General features: G+C 39.7%; 1 protein-coding gene across 2 annotated transcripts in view; it reads right to left on the bottom strand.

Annotated features, from left to right (window-relative positions):
* Nucleotides 1–61: 61 nt before the first annotated feature.
* LOC133408313 (laminin subunit beta-3-like) overlaps nucleotides 62–16,197 on the bottom strand; it is a 30,432-nt gene continuing 14,296 nt past the window's right edge. The window contains exons 8-23 of one of the 2 annotated variants that reach the window (XM_061687051.1): nucleotides 15,376–15,545; nucleotides 14,469–14,589; nucleotides 13,847–14,035; nucleotides 13,463–13,618; nucleotides 12,668–12,861; nucleotides 11,062–11,158; nucleotides 10,349–10,718; nucleotides 9,840–10,000; nucleotides 9,087–9,298; nucleotides 7,862–8,068; nucleotides 5,395–5,539; nucleotides 3,419–3,626; nucleotides 3,062–3,203; nucleotides 2,747–2,923; nucleotides 1,921–2,083; nucleotides 62–981 (exon numbers count right to left, since the gene is read on the bottom strand). In XM_061687051.1, coding sequence (XP_061543035.1) covers nucleotides 842–981; nucleotides 1,921–2,083; nucleotides 2,747–2,923; nucleotides 3,062–3,203; nucleotides 3,419–3,626; nucleotides 5,395–5,539; nucleotides 7,862–8,068; nucleotides 9,087–9,298; nucleotides 9,840–10,000; nucleotides 10,349–10,718; nucleotides 11,062–11,158; nucleotides 12,668–12,861; nucleotides 13,463–13,618; nucleotides 13,847–14,035; nucleotides 14,469–14,589; nucleotides 15,376–15,545 — 2,852 coding nt within the window. In that variant the 3' untranslated portion in view covers nucleotides 62–841. The remainder of the gene's footprint in view (nucleotides 982–1,920; nucleotides 2,084–2,746; nucleotides 2,924–3,061; nucleotides 3,204–3,418; nucleotides 3,627–5,394; nucleotides 5,540–7,861; nucleotides 8,069–9,086; nucleotides 9,299–9,839; nucleotides 10,001–10,348; nucleotides 10,719–11,061; nucleotides 11,159–12,667; nucleotides 12,862–13,462; nucleotides 13,619–13,846; nucleotides 14,036–14,468; nucleotides 14,590–15,375; nucleotides 15,546–16,197) is intronic. The other variant, XM_061687052.1, reaches the window with a different exon arrangement.

Raw genomic sequence — 16,197 nt, 5'->3', positions numbered from 1 at the left:
GGTACCATGCTGGACCATGTCACATACTGTAACTCTGTACACACAATGAAGACGCTTTTAAAAGTAAAGCTTTTATTAAATATGATGGGTTCTGCACAAATAACGAAACATTAAATAAATAATACAACCTGGTGTCCCAAATAATTTGACATAATTTGAAATATGAATGGAGTAACTATATGCTCTAGGTAAATTAAATTAAATAGGCTTCTTCTTGTAAAAAATGCATTCATCACAATTTCAAGATTTTCAAATGCATATAGATTTTATAACCAATTTCACAAAGCTTTACAATGCTCAATGTGCACCGCCCATGTGACATGACACACGTTAACACACAAAATGCCTTTTCATTGCTGGTGAATGTCATTCTTCACCCTGAAAAGAAGTACAACATTAAACTAAATTAGTTGTACACATCTTGCAATCGTTTAAGATAATTTGAGGCAGAATTGACTAGTTTAATTAGACTACAAAATGATATCAAATTCTTGGGACAGCCTGTAGGTTATACAAAGGCAAATGTGATGCTGATACATTTTGTATTGACCTTCCTCAAGGCATGTCATTTCTCATCTAAAATCACATACATCTGTATTACTACAATTGCAGCCTTTGAAATCCTCGCTAAGGTTCTCAATATAGTATATGCAAAAGTAATGCTTCACTAAGAGAATCATTATATCTTTTCAAACCCTGCATGGTGCATCCGTCATAGAAGATGTGCAATGTTATGGAAACAAGTAACAGCAGTATTTGAGGGTGAAGGAGTATTTCTGCTCTATTGAAGAGCGATTCTGTTAAAGGTTGTCCTGTGGTGTAGTGAAAGCAACTTGTCTCCTCAGCCCTGGCAGACACTCAAATCATGGGCTTTCTTTTGAAGTTGTGCTACAAGGTCTTTTAGCTTGGCATCAAGTCCCTCAAGCTTTGTTGACTTCTGAAGAATATCATCCTGCAACTGCTTCAATGAATCTGCTTTTCCTGCGGAGAGGTAAAAAAAAAAAAACAAAGCAAAAAAAAAAAATAAACCAAGTTATTCATTTAAAGCTGTTTTTGGAGTTGTGTTCGTAATGATTTTTTGTGTATTTTATTTATTTATTTCTGGTACAGTGAAATACCATATCACCTGTATTTATCAAGTACTTTAAACTTGGCAAAAGTTCTGTACATTTCACTTGCGGTTGCATCAAAATACAAAAGCGAGCTAACTATAAAAATATGGTTAAGAAATGTAACAAGACATCACATATGACTTAAAAAAAAAGAAAAGAAAAACAATGAAAAATGTTAACTACTGAAAAAAAATCCAATACTGTACACAATAAAATCAATGCACTCAATTAAATGATAACATCATCATTGAGGGCAGAGAGGCCTGTTTGATGTGCGAAGGCAAGGAGTTCCACAATTTAGGACTTTGACAGCTCGGTAACAAACCATACCTGTGTCTTTTACAGCCTGAAAAAGTTACAAATGTGATGGGTTAAATATGAGTCCAATAATTACTCACATGGAGTACATATTGTACATCTTGCAACTCTTGTACCACTATGTTTGACAGTGATTGTAGGCAGCGATGTATGTTTTGTGTGACATATACTGTAGGCCTATGTAGTAGAGCTTCATAGTTTTCGCGATATCCTACTTTGATTCCAGCTTACTGTAGGTGAGTACATTCTAATTTTACAATCATGTCCATTTTTTTCAGGCTAGAAGTATTCAAGATAAGCTTACTGTAGCGCTCTCTCTGAAAAACATACTGTATCTCGCCAATGTCAAATGTACGTTAAATAAATATTCCAGGTTGCCTATGTGTCAGAGGCAAAATGTTGGTGTATAAACAATCACTCTGTGAGCAAACACGGGAAATGCTGCAAAAGCCAATGTGGCCTAACTGTGTGGTAAATCTATGTATGTTACCTTCCAGAGTATTCAACATGCTGTCGGTGGTATTGGCCAGAGTCCCAGCATCCTTTTGTAGCTTTGCAAGCCGTTCGGCCCCTGGCCCTACTTCACCAGGAGGCTGTCCAGCAGCTGCTTTGTCTTTAAAACTGTCAAACATCTGCTGCACCAACGACAGCTCCTAAAAAAAACACACACATTCATTGCATGTACTATTATTTACATGGCATCTATTTACAGCTTACTCTATATCAGTGATTTCCAACTTTTATGGAGCCAAGGCACATATTTTACAACTGCAACATCTCACGGCAGACCAACAAACAAAAATGTCACAAAAAGTGGATCAGAAGCAGAATCATCTTTATTTGCCAAGTATGTCCAAAAAACACACAAGGAATTTGTCTCCGGTAGTTGGAGCTGCTCTAGTACGATAACAGACAGTCAATTGACAGAACACTTTGGAGACCAGAAAGACCTGGATACATTAATTACTGTATGTACGTCATCCCATCTAATTGAAGAACATTTATTTGTTCTGTCTGCCACTGTGCCTTCATAGATGAACAAAGATACATTATTTCTTGTAAATAATGTTTTTTTGAGCAATTACGTAAAATTTTATAATTCCCCACGGCACACCTGAAGAGCGCTGGTTGAGAATCACTGCATATGATTAGCCAAATATCCCGAGCAAAAACAAATATGGAAACTTGAATTGTATTCGCAGTTTACCATCACAAAAGATCATTTTAAGTTAGGTAAGTACGGCATTTAAATCCCTGCAGAATAAGAATTTTCATCCTGCCCTTTGATTTCGGATCATATCCAAGTGACATCTAACCTGATCAGCAGCAGCTGCTTCATCATCAGCTTTGTCTGCGGTTTCCTGTGCGTCCTCAGCTTGTTCAGCTCCATCTTGCAGCAGGTCTTTGAGGTCATCCAGTTGAGGTTTGATTGGCTTAATCATATCTGTTACATCATCCAGAATCTTCTCTGCTGGGCTCAGTTGGTTTTTGGCCTAGATGAAAACCACCATTATAAAGTGAATATTTTTTAGAATTTTATTCAAATTTTTCACATGGCTAGAATAGCTTCTACATCACCCTGGACAGGATAATATTTTGGTAGACTCTAGATGATTTTCCCTGGGCCACACCTTAGTAAGGTTTCTGTTCAAGTTGTCTATGGAATCCATGCTGTCCTGCAGTTTGTCCTCCATGTCAGAGAGGGAGCCCTCCACTGAGTCAAAGCCTGCCAGTAGTTCATCTACATCATCCTTCACCCCTTGTGCTGTGTCCCTGTCAATGTGCCATTAATTGTCACTCCAAGGACTCAACAGAACCATTTGTATCATTTGATCCACTTTCAGGAAAATCACACTTACACGTCTGAATTGTTGGGGGAAAAAACATTTAATGCTGTAATTAGCATCCAATTAAGTCTAGTGTTTAATTTCAGAACAGGGTGCATTAAAAGGAAACTCCAAACTGTTTGGGGGGGGTGGTGCATTCACCTGGTATCTTGGGCCTCCTGCAACAGTTTTCTGGCTGCATCCAACTGTGGAGCTGACTTGTTTAATATGGATGTACTGTCTGGTAGGTTTGTGGCAAGCTTTTTCAGCTCGTCCAGTTTCTTCTTTAGAGAAGCTGCGCTCAAAGGCAGTTTGGTTTTCAGGATCCAGTCACTCACATCCTGAATGTGGGTCAGGTTGGATGATGGGTCTGGACCCAGAAATGAGACAAGTTGCAAGTAGAAGAAGAGCTAAGTCTCACATACACTAGACCCGTACACTCACAAAACAGTCAAATAAGTACCGTACACCTGCACAACATAATGACATCCAATACACAAACTATTTAAAAGCAATCAGTATAGATAATAATGTTCAGTTTTGTTTGTCACTTGAGATGTATTCTTTAAGAATAATCATCAAAGTTCTAGTTTTTTTAATGGTATAGTTCTTCACATATACCGTACTTATGCTCAGAGGTGGGTAGAGCAGCCAAATATTGTACTCAAGTTAGAGTACTGTTACTTTAGAATAATATGAGTCAAGTAAAAAGTAGTCCTCCAAATATTTACTCGAGTAAGAGTAAGCCTATCCCAGCTGTCATCGGGCAGGAGGCAGGGTACACCCTGAACTGGTTGCCAGCCAATCGCAGGGCACATAGAAACAAACAACCATTCGCACTCACAGTCATGCCTACGGGCAATTTAGAGTCTCCAATTAATGCATGTTTTTTGGGATGTGGGAGGAAACTGGACTGCGAGTGCAGTCCAGTTTGCAGAGTGCAGAAAACCCATGCAGAGTGCAGAAAACCTATGCAGGCATGGAAAGAACATGCAAACTCTACACAGGCGTGTTCTCCCCGTGCCTGCGTGAGTTTCTCCGGGCACAGAAGCGGCTCAGAAAATGGATGGATGGATGGATGGATAAGTCATGATAAATGCACACACAACATTAAAAAACAGGTGTAAATCACGGATATATTTGTGGATTTGAAAAACGTGCAAATTATTTGTGGATTTGAAAAACACGTGAATCACGGATAGATTTGTGAATTTGCAAAACACCTGTGAATCACGGCTTTATTTGTGGATTTGAAAAACACGTGTGAATCGCAGATATATTTGTGGGTTTGAAAAAGACGTGTAAAACACAGATATATTTCTGGATTTGAAAAACGCGTGCAAACAATCTTGAGAACAGCCTCGCCATAAAAAACAGGGCTAATGTTGCCTGATGCACAGCCAAAACAACAGCAAAAACATTTGCAACTTACTGCACGGTATTTTCTCAAGTTAGAAGTGGGTTGAAATATATATATATATAGATATAAGTTTGGGCAGTCACAATTTAGGACTACGCTGCATGACAAAGCTGCTGTTTTCGGAGTCTGTAAGCACTTAACAAGGCAGTTTTTTTGCCCTAAAATTAGTCACTTTGATTGGCCCACAAAGGGTTTGTGTGCATTCATGTGACTGCCTTGTGCCATCTGATTGGTGAATTGGAGTCAAATGACACTAATGATCACGTTGGATTGGCGCAAAGGCGACCTAAGCGGAAGTTGAAGATAAAGTCTAAAAATAGTGCATGCAATAATGGCTATAAAGTAGCGAGCGCCATGTCGATCATTGTAACGGAGTACAAGTATTGATTCTTCTTCACATAAATACTCAAGTAAAAGTAACAAGTACGGTGCATTCAAACTACTCTGACAATTTATCCAAAATGTTACTTGAGTAAATGTAATGGAGTAAATGTAACATGTTACTACCCACCTCTGCTTATACCGAGATGCGTTGCTAACATTCCCTCTTCTGGTGAAACTAAATCATTTTATATAAAAACAGCTTGCAGTGATGCAGTGTAAAACTGAGCACTCTTATCATTGTAAGGCAGATTGTTGTGAACACGTCAAGCTAACATGGGTAATATTTCCATACAATATTGCATCTATCCTCCTTTTACACTTCAAATAAATGTACCTGACAGGAAGTCTTTGATCTCTTTCACAACATCCTGTGCCTCTTTAAAGTCATCTTCCAGGTCGCTTCTGGTCTGCCTTATCTTGTTAGACAGATTTTCAGTTGACTGTCTCATGTCATTGGTGTTATCTTGTGTTTCTTCGAGCTGTAAAAAAAAAATTCAAAGTATGTATGTTTACTTAAATGTACACTATATAGACACAAGGCTCCAGACACTCCAGATTCTTTAATTAATCAGTTACTAGGGAGTTGAATTTGTTGCCCTTTCTCCTTGATTCTTTTCTGTAGTATTAAGCCCTTTTGGACAATTGTTTGCATCGAACTTTGTGTAAACAGATGGGGGACTCCACATAGCAAAGCCGGATTTGAACTAGTGTTTGCTCTGCTGCCAGCCCATAATTACAGTAATTGTTGAATATACACTATATTGCCAAACGTATTCGCTCAATTGCCTTGACTCACATATGATTTTAAGTAATATCCCATTCTAAATCCATCTTGTTTAATATGGATTGGTCCCCACTTTTCAGCGACAACAGCCTCAACTCTTGTGGGAAGGCTTTCAACAAGGTTTAGGAGTGAGATTATGGGAATTTCTGTCCATTCTTCCAGGAGCATATTTGTGAGGTCACACACTGAAAATCACTCAAAATAAACCCAAAGGTGTTCAGTCGGGTTGAGGGCAGGACTCTGTGCAGACCAGTCAAGTACATCCACACCAAATTTCCTCATCCATGTCTTTATGGACCTTGCTTTGTGCACTGGTGCACAGACATGTTGGAACGGGAAGGGGTAATCCCCAAACTGTTTGACTGTCCAAAATCCTTTGGTATGTTGAAGCATTGAGAGTTCCTTTCAATGGAGGTCAGGGGCTAATATTTTGGACATTTCCAACTTTGTAGGAACAGTTTGAAGATGATCCCTTCCGTTCCTACATGACTGTGTATCAGTGCAGAAATCACGGTTTATAAACACACGGATGAGAGAGTTTGATGTGGATGAACTTGACTGGACCTGCACAATCCTGACCTCAACCCTATTGAACACGTTTGGATTAATTAGAGCGGAGACTGAGAGCCAGGCATTCTCGTCCAACATCAGTGTGTAACCTCACAAATGCACTTCTGTGAAAATGATCATGAATTCCCATGAACACACTCTTAAACCTTGTGAAAAACCTTCCCAGAAGAGTTCAAGCTGTTATAACTGCAGAGGGGAGATCATCATATTAAACCTATGGATTAAGGATGAGATGTCACTAAAATTCATATCAGAGTCAAGGCATGTGAGTGAATACTTTGGGCAATACAGTGTAGTCTGTAATCTTGCATTATTATCAGCAATAAAAATCTAATACAGTAAACCAGAAACAGCCACATCCCTAGCCCATTTGGGTTATGTTTGGGACATTCATTCCTTACATTCGTCACACAACATGAATTTGCCTGAGGGAACGATAACTATGTTAGGTGTGTACTCTCTGCCTCTCTCGAGGTGAGCACAACAGTCCTTGATTTAGTTCTTTACCTGTATGACTTTGATCAAACAGGGAGAAGCGCAAACACCCAGCTTTATCACAGAGTTTATACTCTGATGTGCATCACGGTGAACAATAAAGATCAACAAAATCATCTCAGCTCACAAATCAGATAATGTAGTGAATGCTTTCTTCACTTGCTGCGTTATGAAGCCTCAATAGTAGCATTGACAGTACATTACAGGTCGCTTCTGGCCTGCCTTATCTTGTTAGACAGATTCTCAGTTGACTATCTCATCTCTATCTTGTGTTTTTGGAGCTGTTACAAAAAAAATTCACAGCACAAGTATGTACAACCCCCATTCCAATGAAGTTGAGACGTTGTGTTAAACACAAATACAAACAGAATACAATGATTTGCAAATCCTGTTCATTGAATACACTACAAAGACAAGATATTTAATGTTCAAACTGATAAACGTTATTGTTTTTAGCAAATAATCATTAACTTAGAATTTTATGGCTGCTACAGGTTCCAAAAAAGCTGATGGCAAAAACGATTGCGAAAGTTGAGGAATGCTCATCAAACACCTGTTTGGAACATCCCACAGGTGAACAGGCTAATTGGGAACACGTGGGTGCCATGATTGGTTATAAAAGCAGCTTCCCAGAATTGCTAAGTCATTAGTCATTGCTAAGTCATAATAATAATAATAATAATCAACAAAGACCCCAGACTGTTGAACAGCTGAAGCTGTACAGCAAGAATGGGAAAGAATTCCACCTACAAAGCTTCAACAATTAGTGTCCTCAGTTCCCAAACGTTTATTGAATGTTGTTAAGGAAAAAGGTGATGTAACACAGTGGTAAACATGGCCCTGTCCCAGAGTAGACCAACATCATATTAAACCATATGGATTTAGAATGGGATGTCACTTCAACTCATATATGAGGCAGGTGAGTGAATACTTTTGCCAAGTGTATTCGTACCTTCTCTGCTGCCTCTGTGATCTTGTTGCTGAGATTTTCCAGACGATCTTTCACATCTTTCACATCGGAATCTGCCCTCTTGCCCAGAGGCAGGGCACCAACACACGTTGAGCCCTTCTCACAGTGCGAAGATCCCTCTGGTGGACACAGGTCCCCACCCTCGCACATGAGTGGGGTACAGGGCTTGGACCGAACACTGCCACATACCTGGAGAAATATTCATTATTTAGAAACGAATGTTCATATATGGGTCATGGTCATATAATTTGATCAATAGCAGTGAAGAAAGTAAAAAAAAAAAAAAAAAAAAGCAATTAAGTAGCAATGTTGTTTATGCTGCCTTGGTTTCATATGGGTAAATGTCTCCCATGCTGCAACAGCCACGCTTAAAAGTGCTACTTTCAAAAAGTTATTGATGATTTAAAATTTTAGCCATTCGTAGTAAAGACAATCATTATTAACAAAGGAAATCTTGGTGTTGTGAAATACACTTTTTGCATAACATAAAAGGCAAAAGTGCATTATGGTAAAGACATACACAACTTTATAAAAATCATGTGAGTTGCACAATTTACATGTGTTGCCCTTCAAACTCTGCAGATACAAGTGCATAAATGATCCTACCCATTCAATAAACCCATTACACTCTTGTCTTTATACAACTGTTACAAAGGTAAAGACATGCAATAGTTTCCAACACCTTCACAAATTCCTAAATATCCATTCATAGCTCAGAAATAACACCATTTATTTTGCGCTCTGCTATTGTGTGAATGAAAAATGACTGCCTCATCCTCTCTGGTGTATTGCAACAACATAATGACGCTCTTTACAGTGGCATTAACAGTATAGACAGCATAAGTGACAAAGACCGTTTGTGAAAGAAGCCAAAAAAGGAACTTGTAATTAGCATCTTCAGAAAACACGTTGCAAATCATGAAACGATTTGGGACACATCATGGTAAATACATTTTGGCATAAAAAAATTTTTTGAAAAATGTTACTTTAGTGTATATATGTATTTTAGAAACAAATATTACCGTTTGAATGATAACAACAGCCAATAATTCAAGCACTCATACAGTATTTGGAAAATTACTTGATTTTCACAAGGAAATTCAGTTAGGGTATGTCTTTACCATTGTTGGTTAAATTACTGTGCTGTATATGAAGAATGATACCAATACCACCTTCAAGATAATTTAAATGTCGGTGGCCTAATTACCTTTTTAGCAACAGGAGTGAGGTCTGGGTGAGATGCCATGCTCTGGTTTAATTTGTTGAGCTCTCTCGTGTTGTTTGGATATTCTTTTTCCTGAAGATCTAAAGTATCTTCTCTGAAGTCAGCTGATTCCTTCACAGTCTTTTTGCTGGTGTCTGCTTTCTTTGCAGCGTCTGTAGACTCGTCATAGGCATTTTTGATTGTAGAGAAAGCTTCTGAATGAGAGAAAAAACTCAAAATTAGTCCACTTTATCATTTTTTCATGTCAGAATGTGATGCTGAAGTTTGTTTGAGCATTAAATGTTGAAGGCAAGTGGTCTCAAAAAGGAAACAAGAAAAAAACAGAAAGCTGTTGGAAAGTATGATGAAAAACGACAGCATTGGAGCATTAAGGACCGGACAGGACCGGAACAAAAACAGAACCTAGTTCAAGCATTATAAATGCATGATTTACTTTTTTTAAATTGAAAGGACCCTCCTAAGCAAGGTTGTAAAGAATGTTAAAAGGAAGATGTGCATCTGCAACCAATTACAGTAGCGTTACGCCTTCATCAATCATCATTGAAGTTACAACGTAGTATTTTATTGTTTTCACAGTTTGTTATTGCAGATGTTAACTATATAAGTATTTTTAATGTATGAATGTTATGAATATATTTTGGGGGTTGAAATAGTCAACAAACCTCCCTCAGAATGATTAATGAGCACATTTTATAACTGTCTAACTTAATATAAAAGTGTGTCTTCATCATTGACCTGCATTGTTGGGATTGATTGTGTTTTTCATAGCTTCTTTCTTGACATTGTAGTCCTCATTTAGGTTGTCCAACAGGTCCCGAAGTTTGTCAAGCTCTTTGCTCAGATCCGGTTTTTGTGCCAGAGGAGAGAGGCCATTGCTTACCTTGTCTACCTGGTCCCTGTGAGACAAATGCAAATCAGTGAGTGAACAGAAGCAGATGTGTCATTCAAATTCATTCATCCATCCATTTCCTATACCACTTGTCCTGTTTAAGTTTGCAGGAAGCTGAACCTCATACCAGCATACTTCGGGTGAGAGGCGAACCCAGGGCAGTTTGCCAGTAAATCACAGGGCACATAGAAACAGATACTGTAACTATTCTTACTCACTTCCACATTGTCACCGAGTGAAAATTGAACCGCCACCGCCTGCGTGGAGGTCAGGCGAGTAAACCACTAAACCATCATTCATTAAGCTCATGAATCATATCAAAGTAATATAAATGTGAATTGAAATATTTCCACACCTTAATTTGTCTAATTGGGACAGAGCATCATCAATCTGTGTCGCAGAACTGGGAGGAAGGGAGACAGAGTTCCGAATCAAATTAAGACTAGCTTCCAGGGCTCGAATACGGGGCTCGAAATTTCCAAGGTCTCCAGAACCTCCCGGACGAGGCGGGAATTTCGGGGTAAATTTCTCCAGGGCTAAACTGAGGGCTTGTCGCTGTGAATCCAAGGAGAAGAAGCAAGAGGGACAAATCTTGCAAGCAGGAAAAGAGTCACAGTGTCCTCTGGTGCAGGAGTCACATCGAGCGCCTGTGATGCCCGGACGACACAAACAGCTTCCTGTCTGCTTGTTGCAAACTTGGGTGCCTTCAGCATCACACAAACAAGCTGGAGAAATCGAACGAAAACATGAAATATATTCGGTAAATCACATGCAAAATGATGGATTACTAGTTGTATAAAATATGAATGCCTGAAGGAAAATAATAAGAACATTCATATATCTAAAATGATACTAGTAATAAAGACAAAAACAGACAGCATAATGACTTCTTTATACAGTATACTCTTTACATTACGGCACAATTGTGATTGTGTTGGAGGGATGTCAAAGCTTAAATCCATGATGATAAAAGGGTATTCAGTAACTTGGTTTTATGTGTCTGTTTTACTGTAATTACTATAGGACGACAACATATTACAGAGAAGGTATCAAGACAAGTTGACTTACGCTTGCAGCCAATGAGAGGGTCTCCATATGTGTTGTCTGGGCAATCGTTACATGTTCGGCCTCCAAAACCTGGCCTACACTGGCACTGACCTGTCAACTGGAAAGAGAAATAAAAAAAACAACAACTATAATTATATATTTTATACTATTTGTGTTCCGCGCAACGTGAGTACAACTTGCTGCTTACCAAGTACAAATTGGTGCATAATTGGGTCACCTAATTCCCAGCTCTAGCATCGCTCACCGCACATCCACTCATCCCACACTTAGGTCACGAGTTCAGCCTTCTTTACAAATGTTTATCTGTACGTTTTTGTAGTAAAGATCCTCTGCATTGTTTCCCCAATTTCCCCTGTAGATTTAATTATATTTTCTCTAAAATTTCACTTCCTGTTGTGTACTTTGTGTGCTTGAGTGAAATAGTAAAACCGCTGTAATCGATAACTATTCATTTCATCCATCTAGCGAGCCTTCTAAAGTACCGAAATTGATAGTTTTTTTTCATCACTTTTTTCATCACTTTTTTCATCACTTTTCCCAAAATGTACGAATAGAAAGAGACAGTTTGCCCCTATACGAGGCAAAGTTTGATTGTAACTTTCGATGTATGTCAAATTAGACCGGAAGTAAATGCAGGAGTTTACTTTCCAACTTATTCCTTTGCCAAATTAATTACACTTTTATCCAAAACCAATATACGCTACACAGTACATAAAACATTCTCATAAAATGTAGAAATTTTGTGTCTTTGCTATTTTATGAATCATTTAAAATCTATCCATCCATCCATTTTCCGTACCGCTTATCCTCATTAGGGTCTCAGGTGTGCTGGGGCCGATCTCAGCTGACTTCGGGCGAGAGGCGGGGTAGACCCTGAACTGGTCGCCAGCCAATCGCAGGGCTCATATAAACAAACAACCATTTGCACTCACATTTACACCCACGGGCAATTTAGAGTTTTCAATTAACCTACCATGCATGGTTTTGGGATGTGAGAGAAAACCGGAGTACCCGGAGAAAACCCACGCAGGCACGGGGAGAACATGCGAACTGGCAAGGCAAGGCGAGGGAACAGACAAGGCCAGATTTGAACCCGGGTCCTCAGAACTGTGAGGCAGATGTGCTAACCAGTCGCCCAATGCGCCGCCTCCTTTTAAACTCCTTCTCTCTTAATATCAATAAAAGGGTTAAATGAAACTAGACTTTAAAAACGTTGTCTAAAAATATTCAGTGTACCATCATACCGTGTAATATTTTACAGAGTTTTTTTTCAAACAATGTTTTACCCCGTGCCTACACTTAACATCAACATATTCCCCTCCTTCCCCCCAAAAAATCACCACATACTGTAGCATGGCATGCATGATACTGTATGTGTCCTTGAGCAATGTACAAACTGAGCAAGTATACAAACCCCTCAATGCTATCATGAAGTTACACAGACCCTTTAGTCAGACATCTTTCCACAGTGTGATTTCTCCACGCATGCTTTTTGTCAAAATCCTACTAAATTTGAGTAACAGGCTACCGGTTAAGGTCAAGCCGGGGGTCCCATTTTTTTTTTTTTTATAGGAATAAATCTAGAAGTGTGTGGAGAAGCGGTCACCTGGTCACAAGTATCGCTGAGGGACTTGGTGGGGTCACACCTGCAGAGTTCACAGCTCTGTAACTGGGGGGGCTTCCAGTAGCCCCTTGCACATACTTCACAAGTCAGGCCATGGAAGTGTGGCCGACAAGGACACTGGCCAGTCACTGAATCACAAACATCTGACAGTGATCCCTGTGGAAAACAGGAACACTCTGGATAGGAGAGAGAGGGGGGCGGGGGGACTTGAATAAAATTCTTTACGTACATATCATTCAATATGTTATGAGTGACGAACAAATAAAGCTACAATAAGGAGTAATTTTACCTTAAAACCGACATCTTACATATTACCTTTACACTTTAAAACAGTTCCGAGGTCTTAATACTAAATCAAAATTCCCCAACTTTTCACCCACTATTTTTTAGCTTGGCTGAAATCAACATGTTTTGAGGGTTTGGTTCTGTTTCATGCAAATGGGGCACTGCAGCGCTTTCAGCACATACATTTGCTTGGCGTCTTTAGCTTTTGATGACGTCTTTGGAAAACAATATACAAAACCTTCCCCTTGGTAAATTTAAATTTGGTGCAATTATGAATTGAGGAAAATAAGAATAAATAGGTCTCATTTTCCCTTTTTAAATTTATTTCATGAATAAATTGAATGTGATTAATTTAGTAAATTGTTTAAATAAATAGAACTACCTGAATGATGCAGTTGGCTGTTTATTAAGTTTATTTTAATGAACGTGATTCACTTGAAACGTAAATGTATTGTTCAACAGAAAGTGAGAAAAGAAAACCAGCTGACTCACTCGAGCAACCCAGAGGATTGGGTGCAGAAAGGCCATAATAGCCTCTTTTGCACTGATCACAGCGTGGGCCTTCCACATTCACTTTACACTGACATAAACCTGTATTGTCATCACACCGTCCGCCATTGACTGTTCCTTCAGCATTGCAGACACATCCTGGTGGAGATGAGCTCAAATAAGGACAAAATGTACAAAATCCATGCAAAGATGTAAAAACCTTCATTTAAGACAGACATTTTCAAAATAATGTACATCTAAAACTTGTTTTTAATTCCTGAAAACTCTACACACACACAAAAAAAGTACAAATTTAATACATAAAATATTTATGAAATCATGCATTCCCTTCGGCGTCTTGCAAATGAGCCACTCCAGTTGACTTACGTATACAAGCATCAGGACGATCCAGCTGGCTGTTAGGATTCAGCTGGTAGCCAGGGAGACACTGGTCACACCTTGGTCCTGTAGTGTGGTGCAAACATCCCTCACACACACCTCCAGTCCTCCGGCCACTGGCTTCATACAAAGCTTGGTCAAAACGACACCTCTGGGCGTGGTTGTTACACTGACAACCTGAGGTGGACAGAAAGAGAATTGAACAAATGCTGCTTAGTGTTAACAAAGAATTGATACTACAGCTTCCTGACCACTTCATTTTAGTTTGGTTTTCCCATACAATGATAACACAACTCATAAAAGAACCATGCGTTTTTATTTGCCAATTAATTTCACAAACTACTGTCAGGGTAGCAAAAGAACAACAAACTGTTTATCACTGTTTTGGGCAGTAGCGGTGCCGGCTTGAATGGCCACATCCCTAGGTGCTGTGGGGCAGGTGGGTTGGGAGGCCTGCCCATATCAAAAACCGCCACTGCTTTCGGTAATGGTTGATGAGTATAATCTCTACTTCCCAAATATCATCACTTACATGGACGACGTATAAAGTTCTGCCTATACTTCTCAGCTCAGTGATTCCAGAACTTTGGCAAGTGGTAGTGTGTCTTACGTTTGCAGGTGTGAGTGGCGCCCTCCTCTGCAGGTCTCCAGGGCAGATCATTGTAGAGATCATCACAGCGCTCACAGTTCACACCAGCAGTGTTATGCTGGCAGTCACACTGAGGGCTCACCTGCAGGTATTTACAACATTACCTCCTTTAACTTATTAAAGATGGTCAAAACATAGGTATGGCCGTAACAAAACTAGGCGATCCAGTAAGCAATAACATAGAGGGCTCTATTTTCGTAGACGGTGCATCTGCAGTGGAGAGCAAAAACTGGCGTATCCTGATTTTCGTGCAAGCGCAAGGCTCGATATGCGTGTTCGCCAATTTGGCAGACTGGTCTGCAACAGGCTGGATTTTCCGCAGCTACGAGGGTATGTGCTTTGACATGTGCCCGGTGCAGTGACAATTTGGTGGCAGAAAGTCGGTCTAAACGTATGCCTGCTAAGACCATGTCTAAGTCAGGTGTAGTAGGTAGACCGCTGGTGTAGCGTGCTTTCGGTTAATTTGATCGGAGCTCCGAGTACATTTGTGGTCAATGTCAGACATATTCCATTCATAAATATGTGAACAGTGGGCATCAAAACCCTGTGATTCATTGTCAAAATCAATTCATTGAACCAATAATAATAATAATAATAATAAAGTATTATTATTATTATTATTATATTATTAAATCATCCCACATGACCAACACAACTATGGAGGGAAGCACACAAACGATCATTATTAAAGTCGGCTGTGTTCATTTTAAAAATGCCGCCTTGCGCTCGTCTGTGAAATTACCAGCCCCCGTCTCTGTGCAGAATTACGCCGCCCACCACGCCAGATTTACGCCGGTCACAAAAATAGAGCCCCTACAATTAGGTTAAAATGGTTGTTAATTGTGGAAGTAATCAACAGTAGTCACACCTTATTGACAGCCTCCAGCAAACAGTGACTGGCATGTCCATGACACATGCAGCTGCCCATCACTTTCATCTCTTTTAAGGCAAAAAACCTACTGAGAGCTCTGCCTGGTAGGCGAGGCACATCGCCCAACTCTGTCAGGCTTATCCTCAGACCCGTTAAGCCAGTCACATCTGGGGATCAAACAAAAGTCCATCAGAAGTAATTTATTTTTGTCAAGATCCAAAATGTAATCAGAGACACCACAACAGGGCAGGAAACCCAGGCAATTGCCTAGGGCCTTGAGCTGAAGGGGTCCTGGAGAGACAGCTGTCATTGGCCCATGTCAATGACAAAGCAGTGCTTTAGACACTGTTGCTGTCGGGAATCCCCCACTTTAGGCCCCGCCCTAGCTGTTGCTGGCAGGCGGCTAAAAAGGGGCCCTGAGAGATCGCAGATATTGGTCTATATCAATGACACAACTGGAACCAGACATGCAATAACACATTGGGATAAGGAAATCTCCTCACGGGGCCGTTACTCGCAGACTTATTGTACAACAGTAAAACAAAATGAAGCCAACTTATTACTCAGGGCATATAAAACAAAAAACAAAAAAACAAGAGGATGAAAAGAAACACAAAAACATGATGGTGGTTAAGTGGGAATGTGTATCTATGAGAAAAGTAGTGAGGCCAGTTTCTCCCAGTCCCAGTAAGCATCAGAAAAGTCCTGATCCAAAATGTAATCAGATAAACAGCAGGCCAGCTAACCAAATCGTTGATATATAACAAAGTATATCTGGTTGAATACACAGAACAGTGTTGCAATTTCTCCCATTTGTTA

Source organism: Phycodurus eques, chromosome 10 (genome assembly GCF_024500275.1).
Source record: "Phycodurus eques isolate BA_2022a chromosome 10, UOR_Pequ_1.1, whole genome shotgun sequence".
Taxonomy (NCBI): domain Eukaryota; kingdom Metazoa; phylum Chordata; class Actinopteri; order Syngnathiformes; family Syngnathidae; genus Phycodurus; species Phycodurus eques.
This window is presented reverse-complemented; position numbering and strand designations above follow the sequence as displayed.